The sequence below is a fragment of the Caenorhabditis elegans genome, chromosome III (genome assembly GCF_000002985.6).
Source record: "Caenorhabditis elegans chromosome III".
NCBI classification, from domain to species: domain Eukaryota; kingdom Metazoa; phylum Nematoda; class Chromadorea; order Rhabditida; family Rhabditidae; genus Caenorhabditis; species Caenorhabditis elegans.
In genome coordinates, this window is record NC_003281.10 from 10,534,545 (window position 1) to 10,558,019 (window position 23,475).

At 37.4% G+C, this 23,475-nt stretch overlaps 4 protein-coding genes and 1 non-coding gene across 7 annotated transcripts; 2 read left to right on the forward strand and 3 right to left on the reverse strand.

Annotated features, from left to right (window-relative positions):
- The first annotated feature begins 981 nt into the window (after positions 1 to 981).
- On the forward strand, positions 982 to 3,139 carry hpd-1 (4-hydroxyphenylpyruvate dioxygenase). The gene is made up of 3 exons (NM_001382982.3): positions 982 to 1,414; positions 1,577 to 1,873; positions 2,486 to 3,139. Exons 1-3 carry the CDS (start codon positions 1,004 to 1,006, stop codon positions 2,957 to 2,959), a joined length of 1,182 nt encoding a protein of 393 aa, NP_001369878.1. The 5' UTR covers positions 982 to 1,003; the 3' UTR covers positions 2,960 to 3,139.
- A 397-nt stretch (positions 3,140 to 3,536) lies between these two features.
- nlp-68 (Neuropeptide-like protein 68) lies at positions 3,537 to 4,619 on the reverse strand. Its single transcript, NM_066924.5, has 3 exons — positions 4,287 to 4,619; positions 4,158 to 4,230; positions 3,537 to 3,819 (listed from the first exon to the last, which is right to left on the reverse strand). Exons 1-3 carry the CDS (start codon positions 4,615 to 4,617, stop codon positions 3,786 to 3,788), a joined length of 438 nt encoding a protein of 145 aa, NP_499325.1. The 5' UTR covers positions 4,618 to 4,619; the 3' UTR covers positions 3,537 to 3,785.
- On the forward strand, positions 3,971 to 4,119 carry T21C12.10. Its single transcript, NR_052704.1, has one exon. It is a non-coding gene; the product is annotated as an Unclassified non-coding RNA T21C12.10 (non-coding RNA).
- An 11,938-nt stretch (positions 4,620 to 16,557) lies between the features above and the next one.
- On the reverse strand, positions 16,558 to 18,485 carry T21C12.8 (XK-related protein; the record flags this gene model as incomplete). Of its 2 annotated transcripts, NM_001268152.2 has the most annotated exons (9): positions 16,558 to 16,761; positions 16,919 to 17,137; positions 17,292 to 17,455; positions 17,660 to 17,738; positions 17,817 to 17,870; positions 17,916 to 17,970; positions 18,023 to 18,132; positions 18,178 to 18,292; positions 18,358 to 18,485. In NM_001268152.2, 9 exons carry the CDS (start codon positions 18,409 to 18,411, stop codon positions 16,634 to 16,636), a joined length of 978 nt encoding a protein of 325 aa, NP_001255081.1. The 2 variants fall into 2 exon arrangements, with proteins under 2 accessions (NP_001255081.1, NP_001255082.1); NM_001268153.3 differs by lacking the exons at positions 17,660 to 17,738; positions 17,817 to 17,870; positions 17,916 to 17,970; ... (1 more) ...; positions 18,178 to 18,292; positions 18,358 to 18,485 and having other exon boundaries at positions 16,634 to 16,761; positions 17,292 to 17,406.
- Positions 18,454 to 23,466, reverse strand: T21C12.4 (uncharacterized protein; the record flags this gene model as incomplete). 2 transcript variants are annotated; one of them, NM_001129249.4, is made up of 5 exons in its annotated part: positions 18,458 to 18,651; positions 18,809 to 19,064; positions 19,389 to 19,585; positions 23,298 to 23,388; positions 23,435 to 23,466. In NM_001129249.4, the coding sequence occupies 5 exons, from the start codon at positions 23,439 to 23,441 to the stop codon at positions 18,507 to 18,509; spliced, it is 696 nt and encodes a 231-aa protein (NP_001122721.2). In that variant the 3' UTR covers positions 18,458 to 18,506. The 2 variants fall into 2 exon arrangements, with proteins under 2 accessions (NP_499326.3, NP_001122721.2); NM_066925.6 differs by lacking the exons at positions 23,298 to 23,388; positions 23,435 to 23,466 and having other exon boundaries at positions 18,454 to 18,651; positions 19,389 to 19,626.
- Between the last annotated feature and the right edge of the window lie 9 nt (positions 23,467 to 23,475).

Consider the following 23,475-nt stretch of genomic DNA (forward strand, 5'->3'; position numbering starts at 1 on the left):
TAGCACTCAGATGTTGTTTACAGTTTTTTCTTCTTCTTTCTCTCTTTCATTTTGGCGAGTTGTATCTCGGTTCATATTGTAGATATTTATAAATTTTAAACTACAAAGCTTTGTCAAATGAATTTTTTCATATGCTACATAGTTTTAAAGCTTTTATGTTACATTTGTTACTATACAGTACTATTTGTAAACTATATTTACCTAGTTTTAAAATATTTCCAAAAAAATTTTATTTCGATATTGTTTTTAGACAACCCTTATGCCACCCCAATTTTCAAGACATACAATGCCGGTTAAGGGATTTTCCAGAAAGAGTTTAAATTTCAAAACGTTTACTAACAAGATGTGGTGTATTTTTTCCGTTCATTAAGCGGCAGACGACTTGCGGGCCAATTTTTTTAACATTAAATCTGCAATTATCTGTAACTCAAGTTGATGTTTTTATATAGAACATTTGAACAAAAATTGAATTGCCGGAATGGAAATTTTCGGCAAACCGGCAATTTGACAGAATTTAGAACTTCCGTCAAAACAGCAAATTGCTAATTTGCCGCAAAAATGGTAATTACGGAATATTTTCGGCAAATTGTGGCTGTGCACATTTTTTTTTTGGAAATTTTAGATTATCAATTTTATCATTTTTAAATCGGCAAAGATTATCAATTTAATTCTGCATAATTGTACGTATCCTATGAATGCTCCTACATCTATTTTAAAAAGCAAAAAATTTCCATGAAAAGATTTCGAAAAAACGGGCAAAAAATTTCCAAAAAGGCTTAGTTTCCGTCTTATAAAACATCCCTTTAAAAACTTCAGGCAAATTGTTATTCGGCAATTTGTCAAAAATCAAAGTTTCCGGCAAGTCCACAAACCGACAATTTGCCGAATTTTTTCGAAAAAAAAATTTGCCGAACTGCAATTGCTGCCCACCCCCCTGGACTTTTTTCTTCCTTTTTTATCCTTAAACTCTATAAATTCCAGAAAACTCAAAACTTCAATCAAAATGACTACATTCGACAAAGGAGCAAAACCAGATATCGGCACTTTTGTTGCATTCGACCATGTTAGATTTGTAGTCGGAAATGCTAAACAAGCTGCCTACTGGTATTGTGCAAACTTTGGCTTTGAGCCATTTGCCTATAAGGGGCTCGAGACAGGATCTAGAATTACTGCTCAACACGCTATTCGACAAGACAAAATCGTGTTCATTTTCGAGTCAGCATTGTTGCCTGATAATTCAGAACTCGGAAATCACCTTGTTCAACATGGAGATGGAGTTAAGGATGTGTGCTTTGAGGTTGAGGATCTTGATTCGATTATTGCACACGCAAAAGCTGCAGGAGCAACTATTGTGCATGATATTACTGAAGAGTCAGATGCTGATGGATCCATTCGATATGCTACGCTTAGAACGGTAAGAGACTTAAAAATAAAAATATCTTCAAAAATTCCGAAGTTGTTAAATTGCACTGAAGATTGACCAGGAAAATTTGGTGGAATTAAAAAATTTTTGAGAAAAAATTTTGACGAGAAATGCAAATTTCTAATAATCCAAACAATGAAATATTATTTTTAGTATGGAGAAACCGACCACACCTTGCTGGAACGTAAAAATTATCGTGGAGCATTCCTGCCCGGCTTCAAGGCTCATCCAATGCCAGCCACATTCTTCAAGACTCTTCCACGCGTTGGATTGAACTTCCTCGATCATTGTGTCGGTAATCAGCCAGACTTGCAAATGGACTCAGCTGTTCAGTGGTACGAGAAGGTGCTGAAATTCCATCGATTCTGGTCTGTTGATGATTCCATGATTCATACCGAGTACTCGGCTCTTCGTTCCATTGTTGTAACGAATTTCGAGGAGACTATTAAGGTTAGTTAATATAAAGAGATCGATGGAGTGCGGCTGTCCTGTGAGATGTCGGCTGCTAGTTTTTATTGTAAAGAAACAGCAGCCGACAAATCGCGGGTTTTAAAAAGACGCACGACCTTTTTTAATTCAAAAAATTATAGCAAGATTTCTTGTGGAAAATACATATTAGTAATTTTCAACAAAAAAAAATCAAGATATCGATTTGGTAAATACGGTGTCCTATGAGATGTCGGTTGCTAGTTAGTCTTTATAATCAATAGAAAAATAACAGCAGCCGACATATCGCGGGTTTTAATTTTTTTTTCTTGTGGAACAATTGTGTACTCTACGTGGGAAATGAATAATTGTAATTTTCGTGTAGTCCTCCAGGGCATTTTGAATATGGAATACTGAGTATCTAAACATTTTCAACATCTATTTCAGAAACCATTTTTTAATTTGAATACGACGAATGTTTTAAATATTCGATTTTTGGGAAAATAATTGAATTTTCAAATAATTGTGTTTTTTTTTCTGGCTCTCCAGAAAATTGACAAAATAATTTAAATTATTTTCTGAAAAACACTGAATAACATAGAAAATGCTTAAACTTTTAATACAAAAATTTTGCAGATGCCAATCAACGAGCCAGCCACATCGGACAAAAAGGCAATCTCCCAAATCCAGGAATACGTGGATTATTACGGAGGATCCGGTGTTCAACACATCGCACTCAACACATCCGACATCATTACTGCAATTGAAGCTCTTCGAGCCCGTGGCTGTGAATTCCTTTCCATTCCATCAAGCTACTACGATAACCTCAAGGAACGTCTCGCGGCTTCTTCAATGGTAGTTAAGGAGGATATGGATCGTCTTCAGAAGTTGCACATTTTGGTGGATTTCGATGAGAATGGGTATTTGCTCCAAATCTTCAGTAAGCCATGCCAGGACCGTCCGACACTATTCTTGGAGATTATTCAGCGACAGAATCATGAAGGATTCGGAGCCGGTAACTTTAAGGCTCTTTTCGAGTCTATTGAATTGGAACAGACAAAGAGAGGCAACTTGTTCTATGATAATGTTAAGGATGGAAATACTAAGTAACTTATATTTTTTTTATTTTGCAACGACACTTCGTTGCCAAGACCCAAAGTGAATTCCATGTGCCATGAGATTGTATTATAGTTCCCCCTAACAAAGATACCCATTCCCACAACGGTTTCCTGTTTTTTCTATTGATTCTTGTTGCATTTATATTGAGAGAATAAAGATTTTATGAAAGAATTGTTGAGTCTTAATATCAAAACAAATGTGGAACCCGTGGGTCGTCGGCCGCTGCTTTTTAACACATGCGGCGAGGTGACGCCATGAGGCAGGCGCAGGCACCGTTACGGCGACCTCATGAGAGCCCTAAATTTTGCATATAAATGGTCGGCTTTAGTCAATCTCAATTTGTGCACTAAAACTTATGACTGAAAATCCACTTTTTCTGCTTGAACTTAGCGGATATGAAACTTTTTTTATTTGGTTTTTTTTACATTCTGAATGAACACAAAATTTGCAACAGAATGGCTACGGGGATGTTTGAAAAAGTTAGTTTGAAGCCAGATATTAATTTTTAAAAATTGGAAACGTCTTTCCTGATAATTCAAAATACTCATCGAACCATTTAACAATCTCAAACTCTGCCACGTGTTTATTGTTCTCGACAAAGAAATGGAAGGGGAAAAGGGGGTTCTGAGGAATGGTCTGGGGAATGGGAAAGGGCAAATAATATAGAGAAAAAAAACGGAAAGTGTCGTACCCAAATATGTGCACAAAAAAATTAAGGTTTCCTTTTGAAATTGTTGTTGTGTTTTTCAGAGTATTTCAACTGTTGATGGATTTCAGTTCGACCAAAAAATTGATGATGATGCTCTCTGTAGATGTTCTACCACGTGTAAATTAGTCGGTTTGGGCCATATCTGCGAAAAAAATATTTTTTTAAATGAAAGAAGTAAGCCGACCATTCAGATAATTTTGAAAGCACGCAGGCAGAAAGCTCGGCCACAGACTTGTTTTTCGCGGCCGTGTGGAGCTCCGTGAGTTGACACGTGGCCTAGGTTCACAAAAATTTTCACGGCCAACACTTTCTCTTTTTTACGAAGACCACGTGTCTTCAGTACAAATTTGTGGCCGAACGTTCTCTTTGTCGGCTTGCAATCAGCAAAATACTGCAAGCCTAAGTGTAGGCAGAGACGCTTGCCTATTAGAAGCGATTTAAGGCATTTGATTTGCGTGGGCGAAAAATCAAAGAACCTACCGTATCCTTCTCAGTGGATCCATAAATTGTCTGTGGGCGTCATCATTGAACTGGAGTAGCTCTTCAAGGAACACTGAAAAAAGAATCAAAAATTGAATTAGTCATTTTCTCAACAACAAAAAAACTCACTTTGTCCCCTCTTAAGAGGTGGCTCCCTCACACGAACCAGCGGAACCGTCTGTTTGGCAGCCGACGGATAGACGACGTCACCTCGTTTAAAATCCCCGCTCCGCTTCTTCAACGGCGGTTCTTTGATGAGCCGCGGAATGCTCATCGGATCGACGCCTCGTTTATCGCGGAGTGATGGGAAATCGGGAGTGTCGTCTTCGGAGGAGGAGGAAGTGAGAACCTCCAGGGGACCCAGAAGAAGTACCGTCGGTTGATCTTTGAGCAGTTCACGACGCATCACGCGCATACCGAATCCGACAGAGAACAGGCTGAACAATAAAACCAACAGCATCTGGAATTGTGAGAGTTGAGAATTGAAATAGGCTGATTCGGAGTATGAAACGAGTACAAGAATAGTTATAGAGAAGGGCATATTTTTTCTCGGAACTTTGAAAACTTAACTGGGTTTTAACATGGTTCAATGAACTCAATATAAACATGTATAAAAAATATAAATAAGATACAAACTAGCAAGGTGGTAAGTGCAAAATTAGTTAAAATGAACCGAAAAATTCTATAAAACTATGACTTGCATTATTCTTTATTGTGAAAAAACTATTTAAATTACATTTTTTACTGTATTGTAGTAAAAAGAGTTCGATATTTTGAAATTCAAAAAAGTTATCAAGTTTTGAAAAAAAAAGAACTATCATAAATATGTTCAGTTGTGAATTTTTGGTAAAATACAAAAAAAATCAGTTCCAGTTACAAAATAATTGAGATGGTAAAATAAATTAAAAGATTTTTCTGACATGGCACGTGATTTCTCAGAAGATTCTCAAAAATTTAAGTGTTGTAAAATGAATTAATGATTTATTGGGTTTAATTGAAAAAGGGGGAAATGGATCAGGAAAAGAATTTGGGACATAATGGGCTTCGGTCAGAATATGTCAACAAATAAGGTTTAGCCTAGGTCTAAATCAAGGCCTAAGGCTTAACCTCAGGTTAAACCCAAGGCTAAGCTTAAGCCTAATCCTAATCCTAAGTCTAAGGCCCAAGCCTAAGCCTAAACCAATGCCAAAAATTTTCCAAAAACAAGTATGATTAAGCGATTAAAATGACGAGAACTTTGTAAATGCCGGAAATGGGAGAAAGTAGGTCAAATGTCAGAGTAATCGGATCCACCAACAAAAAGAGCCCGTTGCCCGTCTGATGCTCAAACACTCACATCAACCCCACCACCACCCACCCCCCTTGAACCAGCTGTCGGAGTTGTTGGTGCAAAAATCGAGTGCATTACGAAATTCGAGACGTTGCTGTTGCTCTTCAGAGGCTCCCCCAGGCTCCACCCATTTTCTTAAGGGCGCTAACTAACATATTTTTTTTGGGTAAAACCTGGCACGCCAAACCACAAGTGGCCTATTTGCAACTGGCGGTGATTTTCAAGTTTAATGTGGGAAAATGACGAGCTGGGAAAAGAACACCCATTTTGAAAAGAAACTTGAAGATACGAGGTTTTCGCGAATTTTAAATTTTTTAGAAATTTGAAAAATATTTGATCGAATTCATTAGTTTTCAAAACAAAATTAAATTTTTTTTCAGAAAATCCTAAAGTTCGAGAAACTTCTAGGAATGAGGGAGATTTTGGAACTTTCTGGAAAATTTTAGATTTTGTTAATACTAGATTAAAAAAATTTCTACAGCCCTTCAAAGTAACCTTTCTCAAACAAATTTTACATGGTTTGAGTTTAAATTTAAATAATAACAGCAAAAAGTAACTTTTTGAAAAAGCGGACAAAAATGTTAATGAGCCATTTTTTTGCTCTCTTTTAAGTAGACTTTTCCATCATGATGGTGACCTCTAATATAATTATGATGATGTGGAGATGGAACGAGGACATTTCATTCCCAACAGACATCACTTTAAGAAACAAAATAACAATGGCGCCGGGAGCTCCGCAGTGAGATTTAGGGCAAGAAAAATACAAAACAAGTATTTAGGTGATGTGCGTGGGTGTTAGTCACTTGAGGAGCCAAGATGTGGGTGGAGTCTGTTGTGAACAAAAAATATTCATTTTTAGGTTTTTTTTTGATAAATTGTTTGCTAACTATTCTAATGAGTTTTACCGAAAACTATATCTATAAAAAGTACAAGAAAACAAAAAAAAATTAAATGGCCCACGAGATGTCGGCCGCTTAATTTTTTTAAAAGAAATTCAAAACTAGGGCCTGAAAATTTGGCAAAAATTATTAAAACACTGGTGGCCGAGTTTTCCCTTTCGCGGCTACGAAATGTTTGGAATTAGCTGCGAATGTATTTCAAAACTTTTGAACTAGAATGTTTGAAAATTTAAGTCTAACCCCCACAAAAATCAAGGTTTTATCCAAAAATTTTCAAACAATTTTTTTCGAAACGGCCTTTATGTATTACAAATTACTTGAAACTGATTCAAATCTTTATAAACACAGTTTGAAAAGTTTTTCAAAAAATTCATGCATAATATTATTTCAAATTCACAAGTAAAGGAAGATAATGTACAACTTCAAGAGAGTTTAAAAACAATTCAGAAAATTTTCAAGAAAATTCAGAAAAGTGCTCTTCTGATCTATTAAATAAGCATTCCGGAAAACAGGAAGGAAAGTATATCACGTTTATATATATATATATATATATATTAAATCTCTCTCCCCACCAAAAAAGTAGTCAAGGGACCCCCCTATTCATCGAGCTCCTATTCAATTGAATCGTCGACGTCGACGACGTCATGTGTCGAAGATTAATGTCGGAGGAGTGTGAAAGAAAAGGAGTAAATGAATAGAATAAGGTGGTCCCTTCCCTCCCCGGGAGAGAAAAGGAAAACCAAAATAGTAGTAATAAATCCTAAGGAGGTATATATATATGGGTGTTACCTGGTTACCAAATGACTCCTGATATAATGATAATGTAATGTCTAGTCTTGTTGTTAGCCTTGACGTTTGTTCGTGAAGCATGAAACTTTGAATTTAGGTGATGACTCAAGATAATGGAATTAGTACAGAGAACGCATTTTAACTTTAACGAAAAACCAAAAGATTCCAATTTTTTGTTTTGTTTTATTTTTGAAATCAACGGCCTGTAAATTGATGACTTACTTGAAAGTCTAAAATTTTTTTAAAAAGTGAGACCATATAAGGGGCGACATCCTGCCTTCACACATGCCTACCCAGGATTGTGCGGCAAACGATTTTTTTTCGGCAAAACCGGCAAATTGGAGAATTGCCGATTTGGCGGTTAAACGGCAATTGGCGAAAATTTTCGGCAAACTGTGGTTTTGCACATTTTTTTGGAAATTCCAGAATTTCAATGTTTAAAGGATTAAAGGACGATCCGTTCTTTAAGTGCTATGCACTGCGGATCTGGGATTCAGGTACACTGCCTGGTGGTGATCCCTCTGGGCTGTAATTTAAGCCACGTCCTAGCCGGGGACTGTGGCCGATAATCCAGTCGTGGATTGCTCCACTTCCCAATAGAGGCTGGGTGAACCTAGGGGGTGAGGGCGGACTTGAACTCGTGACCTCCAGACTGCTAGCGGCCACCACTACCGACTGAGCTATCTGCCCCCCCCCCCCCCCCAAAATTGGCAAAAATGCATGCATCCTATGAATGTTCCCACATATATTTTGAAAAGTGAGGAAATATTATGAATCCATCTAGAAAAACAGGGGCAATTTGTTGAAAATCAAAATTTCCGGCGAATCGGCCAATCGGCAATTTGCCGAAAATCAAATTTGTCAAATTTGCCAAAAAAAAAGTTGCCAAACGGCAATTGCCGCCCACCCATGTGCCTACCTAAATATCTACGGGCTCCGACGAGGCGGCGAGGGCTCTTTTTGTCCTTCATACTTACTACTTACTACCTGACCCTAAATACAGTAGTGCGTATTTCCGCGGAAGGAAAAACTCGGCCACACAGGAAAATTCACACTGTGATGCTGAATTGCCGGTACCGTTGCGTGAGACACTTTTCAATGAGTGACCTTGAAAAAGTATTAGAAACCTCGGCCACGTCGGAAAGAATTTCAATGTTTCATGGCCGAGCAGCTAAAAAACTCGGTCACCAACTTACAGTATCTAAATTTGCAAAAACTGAGCTGCAAGTCTAGAATATTAAGATCCAGAAAATTTTCTGGGCTTCCTCGAATGTCTGCCTGTAACCTGGACACTTTTTATATGCAAATTTTTGAACAGATATTTCCGAATTTTCAGCATATTTAAATGATCAGAGTCACAAAACCAGGTGGAACAGAAGGTTGTTACGTATGAGAAATGTCAAGGTGTTCAGCTTCTTCAAAAAAATTAATTAATTTTTTCACACAATCTTCAAACAGAAACACAAAACAGCATTAAAATTTTGCCCTTTTCCAGGTGCGAAAAGGGAACCAGGAAGCTGCTTCATCTAGTTCCAGATATATATAGGCTCCACCCACAATTGGAGGCGGGGATACTTTGTTGAGCTTTTGATAGTGCTGTAATGACTACCTACATATATCTTCAGCCATACAATCTAGCAGTGTGACGTCACACGTGGCCTAGAAAACGCCGCGGCCACCAATTTTCGGAGCGTGGCCGAGTTTTTGCTTTTCACAGCCATCGGGTACCAATCGTTCTGATTGTTCGAGTTCAAAAGCCCAACAAATTAGTACAAGAACGGAAACACGTGTCACTCAACTCATAAAGAATCAAAAAATGAAAACATGTTTAGCAAGAACAGGACGTAGTAGTGTGGAGGGCTCAGATTTCGGGGAGATGCAAAAATGTCGAATACCGTGGGAAAATGGAACGCTCTATACGAAATGGGTGGTAAATTTGTGAAAAGGTTGCACAAATTTGTTTCGAATTGGAAAAGAACGTGGGAATTTTTAAGATCAACATTTTGATTTTTAGACTGTGGAAAGGAAGGTCTAGAGCTACACGGCCACATAAAATAGACATGTGGCCTAGAATTTTTTTAGAAGGAATACGACGTCACACGTGGCCTAGAAATCTCTTACAAAAATAAAGTGATTTGTGACCGCTAAAAAGTTGATCCACCGATGTGTTAAGCGTGGCCGAATTTTTTTCTTTCGCGGCAACACGGGATATCGGAGCATCGTTGTGAATGAAAATTTAGGCTTAAAAGTGAGAACTGAAAATGATTTTTTTCCAATATTAATTTCAGATCAACTCGTTCAGAATAACAAATAAGTGAAATTCCTGGAATTTTTATAATTAAATTCAGGGGAAAATCCTAAAATAGGGAAATCAGAAAACTTGTTTGTTTGGGAACATAGGACATTTTAGTCTAGAAATCAAACTGAGTTCACAATTACAGTACCCAATAGAAAACTTCGCTCTCAGTCCGTACAAAAAAGTGCACTAGAAAATCTAAAAATAAATAAAAATTATTAACAAACCCAAGTGAATAGATCAAAAAACGGGCTTGACAAGCCAGGCCGGATACATGAAAATAGAAGTCAATTGTATCTTTTAAAGAACTCGAGCGGTGGGGCTCCGCCTCTTTCCCGTCAAACTTTTGACCTGCGTACGTCGTCACACAAACATGCCAATTATGTATGTCTACGTAGTAGGGTACCTCCGGACCGAGAAAATATTAAATTATGAAAAGGGGAACACACACACCCAGGACTAAAGATTTCGGAGGACGAGGAAAAGCACGTGGCAATTACTACTAACCTTTTGTCAACTACGAAATAGTTTCATGGTCTAGAAATTTGAAAACTTTTGGGGATTCCGCAACTAGTAGTCAGCTGCGGGCGTTCGTGCCTAGAGCCCTTAAAACTCTTCCATCTGGTTTAGGCTTTGGTTTAGGCTTAGGCTCACGCTTAGGCTTAGGCTTACGCTTAGACCTACGCTTAGACTTAGGCTAGGGCTTAGGCTTGGGCTTATGCTTTTGTTAAAACTGAAACTCAGGTTTACGCTGCGGCTTCGGCTTAGGCTTAGGCAAAACCTCTTCCAGCATTAAGAGCGTGGCCTAGAAAAAATACAATTCTAAACCACATGCCTGGGAAGATGCACTGCACTTTTTCTTTCTGTTTTAGCCATCAAACGGAAGCTATATATAATTGCTCCGGTACCCTTTAATTTCATTGGGCGGAGAAAACACATTCAAAATTAGTGCGAACCTCGTAAAACGGGGTACTGTAAGTGATCCCCCCGCAAAAAAAACCAAACTACAATAGGGCACGTTTGCAACATGAAACTAACAAACAAATTCTTGGAGGGGTGTGAGAGTTTGGTGGTTGGGAGGGCTCCGATTTCAAGATCACACCGATCTTCGCACTGATAGGCCGACCATGAATGGAGGAGACTCCACTCTTTCTCCGTCACTTCCTGTGAATGAGCTCACGGAGGGGATGAGCTCATTGATGACATTTTGAAGGGAAAAGTTCATAGCTTCTTGTTTTTTTTTTTTGGATTTGTTTTTAAAAGTTAAGTGGAGATCAAAAAGGTGTGCCTATTTGGTGCCTAAATCATCAGACATAAGGTGATTATGTAGGCAAGCGACTAGGCATATAGTATATACTTATAAAAATAGGCATAAACAGAGGTATGTGCGTAAAAAAGCACTCAGACATAAAATAAGCGTGTAGGGAGGTAGGCATAATGTAGATACAGGGGCAAGAAAGCATAATAGGCGAGGGATAGGGTTGGAAGGCGGGCAGGTAAATGTGAGGTGACAGCGTAAAAACACTGTCCGACATGAGAATTTAGGCAGGTAGGTATAAAGTAGGGTCATAGGCGGAGAGCCATAAAGTAGACAGGCACATAGAGGCAAACTATAAAATTAGGGAAATTCAAACAATTCGCACGTAGGCAGGTAGGCATAAAAACGTACCTACCCGTCAAATAACTTTCAAAAGATGTATCTTCTCTATAATTTAGGCTTCCTGGGCGGGTCTCTGGACTTCTCGGAAAAAAGTTTTGCTTAACTATTTTGCAGACTTTCAAGTTTCCAGGAAGCCAAAAAAAGAGAGTATCATGAAAACAAAAAGTGTATGACGTGGACTGAGTAATTAGGAGGGTGCACGGGTGAAAAGTCGGGTGGTGCATATAAATTACACCCCGAAAATTGTTAAGATGCTCAATGGAGCAGAGCATATAGGTGCTGATGTCTATCACTGATTTCTAATGGGGGCGTAATAACTGAGTAGGGGGGAGGGGGGGTCCTGCCCGTGGGGCATGACTTTTCAACGGATTTCGGAGGAGGGTGGAGGATAATCTGGTCAACTAAATTTGTGTATGGTGGTGGACCTGCTCCACACACACTAAAATAGCATACACACACGGAAGTGTGCTGGTTAAAATTAGAACATAAAAATGCAGGAATTTCCTTTTTTTTTTGAGAAAAATAGAGAGGAATTTTGCTTCAGTGAGTCTGAAATTTGACATTATTTTTTTGCTAGGTGGTCAGGAAAACAGTGACGTAATAGGTGGCCTAGAACTTCATGGCGTGGCAGAGTCGTAGAAGGTTGTTGGAAATTTCTAGGCCACGTGTGGCGTCCTACTTCTTTAGACGGTGGCCTAGAAAATTCATTCGCGGCCACATAAGCTAGAGTTGGTGATAAGTATACCTTCCCCACTTATTCATAAAAAAAAATTTGTCTAGAACTTCTAGGGTTCTACGATCCAGCTTGAAAAAAACCGCACATGACTTAGAATCCCGAAAATCCTGTCTAAAAAAAGTGACGTCATACTCGACCTAAAAACTGGTGACCTAGAAATCTCCGTAGAAGAGATGGTATAAGCTGTCCAATGAAAGGTTTTGGTGCAAAATATTTCCAAATTTTCCAACATAAATTTTCAAAAAAAAAAACTAGTGAAAACTCAAGTTGTCTCCTACTACCGAGAAAAGGAATCTAATCTGGATTAATTGACAGTTCCCCCAAAAACCTCTAAGCTGTCTTCACATTTTTCTCTGAATTCCGAACTTCCCCTCCGCTGTGACGTGGATCGCTTTATTCTGATCTCTTTGCTCCAAAAGAAAAAATGAGCGAAAAAGCGGAAAAGGTCCAAAAAATAAGGTTCAAAATAAAAAAAGAGCGAAATAATAAAAACTACTAAATAATTGAGGAATGTAAAATTCTGCGAATAACAATAAACAAATCGAAGTGAAATTTGTGTGATGAATTTCAGAAAAATTATAGCCATGGTGGATACGAATTTTTGTACTGGAACGTGCCCCCCTGGTGTTGGAGTCTCAAAGTTCTACAGTTGTCTCCGTGGAGTACACGGAACTGCCCGGGTATTAATGGAAGAGGAATGACGTCACATTTGGCCTGGAAATATATTGCCGGCTGAAAAATGAAAAAGGAGCGATGCTATTGATGACCTAGACACCCCAACCGCTGCCAAAATGTTTGTACATCGCGGCCTTATGATTGAGAAAATACGGTGATGTCACACGTGGCCTAGAAAACTCCGAGGTGACCTAGAAACCTAATAGAACAAATTTCAAACTTTCTCAAAAAAACATTTTTTTGGTGGGAAATTAATTTTTTTCAGAAAACAACTTTGGCGGGAAATTCAAACTTTCTCAAAAAAACTGGCGGGAAATTCAAATTCTGTCATAAAAATTTTTTGGACGAACTGCTGGTGAAAAATAATTGGTCCCATAAGTGTGAAGAAAACTTAATTTCCATTCAAAATATTTTTCGGAAGAAAATTTGTTATTTTCTGTGAAAAGAGATGTTCCAAAAAAGAAAAACTTCCTTCTACTAAAAATAAACAAATGCCGCAAACTAGATAGCAAGAGCAGAGTATATTTTCAAATTTAAATAATTTGCTAGCGGGGGTCACTCCGCCCCTCTTTCTCTTTTATGGGACCTCGTGGGGGTGCCCACTGGTGACGTAGAATTACATTTCGACTACTGACGTGGATATTTTTTTTTTTGGTAAATTTATGGAGATGCAAAATGGGACACATATTTTGAAACACGAAAAAAAACAGATGAAAAGGTAATCAAGAAACAAAAATAACTAGGGTTTCTATTTTTGAAAAAAAAAAATTTTGTTTTTGTGGGTGTGATGGTTGTGGGTCAAATCTAAGATTATTGGGATTAAAATTTAGGCTATGGAAATTTCTGGAAAAAACCATAGATCAGATTGTTCTGATACTGTTTAAGTGACCAGTAGTACATATTTTGATTATCGGGGAATTTTTTGAATTTTATTGTTTCCAAAAAAAACTTGAAAAATTAAGAGTTCTAGAAATTGTATAAGATTGTTCCAAAATTTTCTGTCAGTTTTGGCAAATTGGCAAAGTTTCAAAAAAAAATTTTAAAAATTCTGTAATTTGAATAGAAAATTCGAAGAACAATTTATTTTCTAGCTGACTTCCAAACTTATGACTGGTGAAACTGAAAAATTACCACTTTTTGATTGTAATTTTGTTTCATATTCTGGGAACGTTTCAATTTGATATTTTAAATTTTTTCACCATAGGATAATACCTTTGATTCTAGATTTTTTTTCAAAACATAATTGTACATGTACTGATTATAACTAGTCAAATTAGTCTACTATATTTTCTTTACACTTTTTATTTTGGCAGCATATATCCAGATTTGCTTGAGATTTATCTCTAAATTGTCAAGTGGAAACATTTTTGGTCGATGCACCATATCCGAAAAAAAAAATTAATTTGAACAAAACACCTTTGATTAAATTCCTAAAAGATTTTTGCATAACCCCAATCGCATTTTTCAGACACATTTATAGCAAAAAAGTAACCTTTTGTAAAGGAAAACACCTTTTTGGTGAAATTTCCAACTTTGAACTTAAAAAAAACATTTCAGTTTTATAATACCATTTTTAATAATTACTCATTAAAGGTTTGAAAATTCAAACAACGAAATTTTTTTGAAAATTTATAAGTAGCAGTTTCTCAAATGAAATTTCAACTCAATTGTCCTCCCACACGAGATTACTCAATTGTTTTTTGTAAAGGTTGTGTTTCTGGACAGATTTCTCATGAGATGAAACTCTACATTTTAGAAAAGTTTACATTTCTTCAAGGATTTTTTTCATTGACATACTTTAGGGTTGAAGTAAAGATTTTAAAAGATATAAGTTTGTTTTTGAATTTTCATGTTTTTTGTTTTTAGTAATGACATATTTGAATATATGTATATAAAGCCTACTTTTTATTTTGTTTTTCCTCTCCTCATGTTCAGTTGAATTTTTAATTTCTTTGCTCATTTTAAGAAGCCCCAGGGTAAGGTAAAAACTGAATTTATCTAACCAAACGTCAAAATATTGCTTGATGGAGTTTGATCCTGTGACGTTTTTCTCCTGAATCAAATTTCTGAACAACTAAACAAAAAAAGGGTTACTTATTGGTAACAAAAACATATGCGAACACACCAAAAACTGGATTTTTTTTAATGGATTTAGTAGGGAATGGAACAATTTTTAGACATGGTGCATCGACCGAGAATACCCCAACCTAACTGTTGCGTCATATTTCGACGTATGTCAAATATATATATATATATATATATTTATTTATTTATTTATTTATTTATTTATTTATTTTAATACGATTCCACACGAAAAAATGTGTCCCAAGAAAAAACACAAAATAAAACACATAAATCAAATACACATTATATTATATATTATAAGTAGATATATTATAAGTAGTAATATACTTATAAGTAGATAATTATTACAAATCTATACACAAATTTATGATAAAAACTTTATCGGTTGGCTACTTTTTGACAACGTTAAAGGCAGCCCAAATAAAAACAATTTCTAGGCATGGTGCATCGACTATACGTACTCTTGAGTACAAAACTACCGAGAAATTTATGATAATCAATTTATCAGTTGACAATTTTTCGATAAACCTCTAGACCAGATATGAGCTTCCAAAGTTGAGTTATGTGGTGTAACACAATTTCTAGGCATGGATAGGAAGGCATGGTGCATCGAATGCACGCACTCAATGTTTAATTTTAGAGCTTGGTCAAAACTATATAAAAATTACAAATTTCCGATAAACATTTTCCCAGTTGGCAATTTTTTGATAAAACTTACAACAACCAATACATAACCTTCCAAAGTTAGTTACTACATAATTCAAAAAAGTTGACCTAGACACTATCTAGACTATAGTTGAGCTGTGTGAACTAAGGAAACACAACAACAAAAAAGTGTCCTGCTTGCTCCTCCGTATCCTTTGCATCATAAATTGGCGTGCTCATGTGGTGTCCTGCTCGTATACATAAATTAAGTGTGTTCGACCGCACACTCTGCAAAAAAATTTTCGAAACGAGCCGTTCTATTTGTATAGGAATTCGGTCGTCAAGCTCTCACTTGAGCACCCGAAACTATGTACGTCAAATTGTTGAGCTGTGAACTTTTGCTGCGGCTGGACAGGGAGACCATCCAGATGGAAATAATTTGACGGTGGCACCGCGAGCCCTGAACACTCTGACTCATTTTTTGATCACGAGCCAACTACTACTACTACTATTGCGAACCAAAAATGAATATAAAATTTTTATGACCACCCAGAGTCGACGGGTCTCCAGAAAACATGACGTCGAAACGGATTTTTTTTGGGTACGAATTTAGAAAGGACAAACAAACATTTTTTGAGTGTTGGGGAACGCCGAGGAACATCTCAAAACTACTTGGCACGTGAAACTCAAGAACGGAGAAGTATCAATAGTAGGTAGATAATTTTGGACAGCTAAAATCATAAAATTTGAGGCTTAATCACTTTTAGTTCTGCAAAAAACCATTACAACAAATATAAAAACTACTGAAAAATAAAAATCCAAAATTCTTGTACATTTCCTCAAAACTGGAAATTTAATCTACGAAAATACTAACTCATTAATCATATAATAATCACAAAATATGACAAAATTTAAGTCAATTTTTTAACTTCCACAAATGATCCGATCATCCAGCTTTTGCAGTGCTCAAATATTTTTTCATTTGGACAATATTGTTCAAAGAACCTTGAGCCTCATATTATCGCAAATAACAATTTCCGGGCTAAAAAATGAGCCCAAAAAAATATGGGTTTAGATTCTGATACTTACATTTCAGAGGGAATTTCAGTTTTTATGACGCCCTAAAAAGAAAATTGCTCTAATAGCAGTTTGCAAACTGCAGTGAGAAACTTTACAAAAGTTGTCACTGTACTCATTGCTCCTACCTAAGATGAGCTTTTTCTGGCAGAACAATGGCACGCTTTTCTAAATTTTAATACCGCCAAATAAATTTATTCAAAGAACTAAACTTTCATAATTTATTATTTAAAAACAAACGAACAAGTAGAAAAAACACAAAAATCGAGTTAATCAATATTATCCTAATCCCGATGTCTATCCGCATTGTAAACGTATTGTTCGGTAAGCGATGCAAACAGGAGAAACATGGAGAACACGAAAAATGTGATGAAAAACGTCTTACCAACACTATAGAAGTAGACATATCGCTCTGAAAAATATTCCGATTTGAATATTATATTTTAAGAAAGCATGAAATTTGGCCACCGATTTTTGAAAAGTCGAAAAACATCGTGGTCGACCAGGAAAAAAATCGGTCACCGTTTTATGTTTCCAAACATGGTGCATCGTTTTTAACCTCAACTCACTTCCATTTTGAGTCTCTCCACGATGGTTAAGCCGGCAGAAAAACAGTCCCTGAACACCCAAATCAAAAAGAATCGCCATTGAAAGAATAGGAATGCAAGTGGACACAATATTTGGTGACAGAGATCTTTCGTACACGAAAATCTTGATAATTGTCATTACACCGCTCGACAACCCCGATTTCAGTTCACTCATCTTTCCAATGCATTTGTGACGTTCGTCTGAAAAGTCTTTTATTCACAGTTTGTTATGATGTCGTCATTTGCGCAGAATTAGCATTTTGGAAGCACAATGAACTGCTACTTGCGGTCGCAATGTGCAACACGGTCTTTAATTGCAATGTATCTATCGTTATCGCAAATCAACTGTGCATACCTTCAACATCCATCAGAGTCCGATGTGCACCCAACACCTCATACATCCACGAGAATGCAAAACTATCATGACTGAACATGAATCGTGTGTTGAATCCTGTCGCATAGGACGTCATCTCCACTAGCAAAATCAACCAGACGATGAGAGAAGTGCAGATGAGCAAACTGAAATATTTTATTGTTGAATTATTGCATATCGAACTGGAAATTGACACAACTAGGTTCGAAGGCTAAATCTCTATCATTTCAATAGATAAGGGACACTCAAAAAAATTCCCCATTGGAGGCTGGCTGAGGACAACTAGTTGCAAACAAATTTCTCATCGGAGCGCGCTAAAAAACTGCAAAAATACAAAAAAAAATGCTCACACATAAAGCCAAATTCTCATACGAATGGGGTTGTGGAACGCGGCCAACTTGTCACGTGGCAACAGACCAAGATATTCTTCTGAAAAATTAACAAATTCTGGATAAAACTAGTGGCCGCGGTAAGAGAAAACTCGGCCACGATTAAAATGTAGCTTACGTTCACTGCCCGGATCTCCATCGGAATTTGTCGTGTTATGAGATTTGGGAAGAGCTGCAATTAAAATGTTTTGGTTCAGCCATAGATTATCGGTCTCACCTGCCCCTTTTTCGTCAATATTTCCATCGATTGAGGTATCGAAAAGCCGATTTTTCTGAAAAAAATCAATATTTTCTAATTGAGAAAAAAATAAATTAAAAACTTACCACATCAATTTTGAGACGCTTCTCTTTTTCCTCCGTCTCCACACACCAATTATGGCGAAACAGTTCGGCGCTGTGGATGAGCCTCTCGTAGGACAGAAGACGGCGGAGATCTGAAAAAAAGAAATGTTATGGTGCATCGATGGGCCAAAACTGACAAATATAAAAAACCAAGCACATCACTGTGCCGGTGAGCAATCCCATTCGAATTGAGACTCTGCGGAAGAGAACCGTCGTAGCGTAGATATCAGCGCCCATCGAAAACAGGTGACACTGCAAAACAATGTTGACTACATGGCCTAGAAAAAGCTCGGCCACCGACTACTACAGTTACTTACCGGCGCTTTGATATCTCCATTTGAAAGCATTTCAATGTAATTTAGTGATTTCATCTTTGAAGTTTGAAGTGAAAACCAGAAAAAATAATCGAAAACTGAATAAATAGAAAATTTATTGATCGAACAAAAAGGAAACGTTTGCCATGTGGTCACGCCCACATTCCACTTCTTTCTTTCACGTGAATATCAATTCTCGGCTTTTGACGCTTCACTTTGAACAAACTTTTCCACGGTTTTTTGAATTTTCGGAGTGTTTTCGGCTTCTCATGTTTGGAACCTTTCAGGTCATCGTGTCTGAAATTATTGTTTTTTTGGGAGAAAAAAACACATTTTGTGTACTCCTCGTGAACAACAATTCACTCAAAATTTAATGGTGTATTGTCAGTGAACCATGCCTTTCCCAATACACCATATTTTACGCGCAAACTTCAAAAAAAAAAAAAAAACTAACCCGTCCACGTCTTTCCTCTCATAAATCGATGAAGGTTTCTTCTCCAGTTCCTTATCTGTTTTGGGACTTCTTTTGACTTTCGACACCTTCGAGCGATCCGATTTTTTCGATATCGACTTCTTGTTCGACTTTTTCGATGGGCTCGACAATTTCCGAGATTTTGTCGATTTCCCTTCCGAATTTTCGAGTGGAGCGGCTTCGGATCTTTTCTGCCGAGAACTCTTATTGTGCTCATATTTAGAGTTATCCTCGAGTCCTGAAAATAAACGTTATTGCGAAATTTTGAGTCAAATATACGGTACCGGGTCTCGTCACGACAAATTTTTGTTAATTTTCGAAAAGGTGCGCGCCTTTAAAGCGTACAGTAATTTAAAACTTTGCGGAATTTTCATCGATTTTTCATAATTTTTTTTGGATAAAAATATTATTAATTTGCGAGAAGAACTTAGAAAAACTCCACAGCTCCAAATTACAGTACTCTTCAACAACAGTTTGTCGTTTCGAGACTCAGTACCATATTTTTGAAGATCATTTTTGGAAACACGCGCGCCCCCATTACAAAAAGTGAGCGGATCCTTACTTCTGACACTTCCATCCTTATTCACGTTGAATCCTTTGATGCTGTGGCACTTTCTTGAAGTCTCGGAATCTATTTTCTGAACATCGGGGCCCTCGACCGGCGGAATAAATTCATCCGGATCCAGTGCTCGAGCTCTTCGCCGTTTTTTTGAAAATGATGGAGACTTTTCGGATTCCGATCGCTTATTGGATGATGATCTGCAATGAAAATTACGCGTGAAATTTGATGTGTGTGACATTTTTTAAAACCAAAATAGCGCCTTAAAAAATTCTAACATTATAATTTCACGTGAAAAACGTGAAAGAATAGTAAAAAGTTGTCGATTTTTTCTAAAACCTCTTTGAAAATTCTAGAAAAAATCGATACGTGCGAATTTTTTCATCCCCAAAAAAAAAAGGAAAAAAAATTCAGGGAGAATAGAATAGACAACATAATCAAGTAGTCAGGAAAGTGCCGAATTTGGGTTAAAATTTAAAACAAGTATTTCACAAGAAACACAATCACATGTCCAATTGTGGTAAAAAGGACTTCTTCCGACCAAAACGTAATAAGGATTGGAGATGACGAAAATAACTATGTATCGACTAGGATGGTTGGTTGAAACTTGGTACATCATCATACTTGGCACATATTCAATCTAGCCATCTCTGTTTCTATTCAATGCTGTTTACAACTCTGTGAGTACGCGATAGGGGAGGCGATAGGACTGTTGCCGCCTATCGCCACCCCTAATACGTAATAGCACCTTGACATCTGTCAACTGGTTTCAGCAAAATAACTTGCACAAAAGGTAAAGGGCGATGCCGACCAGGGGTGAGCGGCAATCGGCGATCGGCGATCGGCGAATTTCGTGATTTTTCGGCGATCGGCGATCGCCGATTGCCGATAAGAAAAATAGAACTCGGCGATCGGCGATCGCCGAACGCCGAAAGGGAAAAACGGGTCGGCGATCGCCGATGAAATTTTATAGTCCAAGATAGACCCCTCTGAAGAAGGAAAAAGGTATATTTTCGGACTATTTTTCACTACTTTTCGAATTTTAAGGTATCAAGGAATGCTTTTCGTTGCCTAATATTCCTGTTTTTATAAAAAATTATTTGAAAGAGCTCTTAAAATTAGGATTTTAAAATTGAAAAAAATTAGACGCACACTGATCGGCAATCGGCAATCGGCGATCGCCGATTTTTTTTTGGCAATTTGTGATCGCCGATCGCCGAAAAAAAATTTCCATCGGCGATCGGCGATCGCCGATCGCCGATTTTTTTGGGCGGCTGCTCAGCCCTGGTGCCGACTCCTTGAACGATTAGGTAGAAAAGACGGTGGTGTGTCTATGTTTTTCCATAGGCTTACCTGCTAGAAGCCACTCTCTTTCCAGGCAGATGGTATCTCCCCAGAACGGTGGCTCCGCCACTCTGACGATTAAATATACAGAAATTCAAGATAAAGTCCGAAAAGTAAATGTTTATAATATAGGAACTACCAAAACCGTACATGTCTGACAAACAAAATACGCCTAAAAATTTATTTCATTCAAAAATTTTTAGAAGAATTTATTTCGAAAGTCGAAAATTCGGGAACATGTTCCTAGTAATTTTCGTAACGTTTTTTTTCAAATCTTATAAATGTTTCGAACGTTTTTAAAGGTTTTAAGTTGTTTGAAATTCCTGAAAACTCCCCTTAGTTTCTGTAATAATTTAAAAGTAGTTCAAAACTTTATAAGTTTTTTTGGCGGCTTTTGATACAGGGTGGTCCATAATTATGGTGACAAGTGTCGCGCTCAGTCGCGGCTTGTTTTTACGCAACTTAAACGTTAAAATTCAACATTCTTGTATTGAAGCAATAGAAAAAATATTTTCCTTCTATTTAACATAAAAACAACTTTTTCATTTGTCAAACAACGGAGTTGTAGTAGCGCCGTCAAAGTAACGCATCTTGTCATGCAGACGACCTTTTGGCACGCAGCAAATTTTTGATCGTGGGAGTTTTGAAAAGGGGGCATTTCACAGTTAGTCTACTATTTTTAGAAGAAAAAATATATTTCTTTAAGATTCAACAGCTGCGGTGTGTGTTACATTCATTTCCAGCTTCTGCCAAATGAATGTTTGGAATTATCCACAACCCTTTTTTCACTATATTTTTAAAAAATCTGAAAAATGAGTACAGATTTGGCCATATCTCTGTTACCTGGTACGATAATGTCACAATTTTTTACAGTAATTGAGAAAAATATTAGTAGAATAGAATGCAATTGGTTTCAAAACAAATTTTTTTCTCATGAGTGCCATGACGAGTCGAACGTCTGACGTTTCAACGTTCATACTTTAACTTATTAGGTTGGTCGAAAAGTCTTTGCAAAATTTTGATTTTTTTTTGGAAGTAGTATTTTTTCAAAGCGAACAAGATTCAATGGGTAATATATTTACCATTAATGCCTATGACTTCTTGCCAACACAACGGAAGTTGAACAGTACCCTCCGCCTAGAACTCCTGCGATTAGGAGGCAAAGAAGTCGTCCAACCCCGTTTCGACGACCTTTCGATCATGAAACTTCTGCCCGGCAAGGTGATTCTGGAGTGAGCGGAACAGATGGTAGTCAGTAGGAGCCAAGCCCGGCGAATACGATGGGTAAGATAAAATTTGGATTCCGACTGTCTGGAGCTTCTGGCGGGTCTTAAAAGTTGTATGCGGTCTTGCGTTGTCATGGAGCAGCAACAACTTTGATCCTCTAGGGCGATGTAATCGATGAGCATGGACCATCTTTTCCAATTAAATGCAGTATAGGCCAGCGTTGATTGTAGCAAAGTCTGGAAGAAGCTCTCTGGAAATGACACCCTTACTGTCCCGCCCAATTGAGAGAAGCACTTTTTTCCGTGAAGTTCTAATTTGAGGTCAGGTGTCGCGGTTTCCTCGACCGGGACCCACTCTTTTTTCCTGGTATGGCTAACATACAATACCCATTTATCATTTCCAGTAATGATATCCTTAACCCAGTCCGTTGTTCGTTTCCTAGTGAGCAGCGAAAGAGAGAGGTCACAAAACAATTTTTCTGAGAATCGGGCAAATTGTGAGGAACGAGTTGACCGAACTTTTCTACCCTTCCGGTTTCGTGGAGATGGTTGATGATGGTTTTTTGGGGATGCTTGAGAGTCGCAGAAAGTTTGCGGTTCGTTGCTCTTGGATCATCTTCCAGGGCTCTCGAAATATCCTCGTCGATATTCAAACGAGAGCGATCTTATCTTGGTTTATCATCGAGATCGTAGTTCTTTTTCGTGAACTTTTCGAACCAAAACTTCATGGTATTATAGGTGACAGAGTTCTTGCTTAACACTGCACACATGTTACGACGAGCTTCGTTGCAATTGCAGATTTGGGGGAACTCGTACAGAAAAACCCATCGGAGGGCGTGACGTTCGGCGAGCAAATTCTCGGTCATTTTGAACAGCACCCAAAAGTTTTTTTTAAATATATTAAACATGCACATTACGTACTATGCAAATAAAAAAACAGAATCAGAAAAAAATGAATTAACGCTGAGAAATGAAGAAAAGTACAAATTTTGCAAAGACTTTTCGACCAACCTAATACTTTAACCGTCCACTACAGAGGCGTGAGATTCGCAACTATATAAAATGTGCCGGTTCGAGTTTTACCGCAAGTAGATTCTTTCCGCCGGTTCGAAATTTTCGGCTAGTAGATTTTTTCCGCCGGTTCGAGTTTTCCGGCGAGACTTTTCAAAGCAATTTGCGAGTCAAATATACTGCCTATGTCTACGCAATTTTTCTACGGTATACTCAGTCTTTTTCCTATTACCGGGCGCGGGAAGAGCCGACTTGTGTCGATTTACGGAGTTTTCCTCTTCATTATATTCGTATATCTTCGTATATCTACACAAATCGGACAAATACATACCTTTCTCTCGAATACCCGTTTCCTTCGCGAGCGGTGCAGAAAACAATTAATGTAGCATTGAAGAGTATTAGAAATGTAAATTGAATTACGACTGAAAATTATCGAATTTTTCTGACAAAAAAACGGAAAATTCTTACTCAACATTTGATCCGTAGAAAAATATTATTGAGAAATGAGT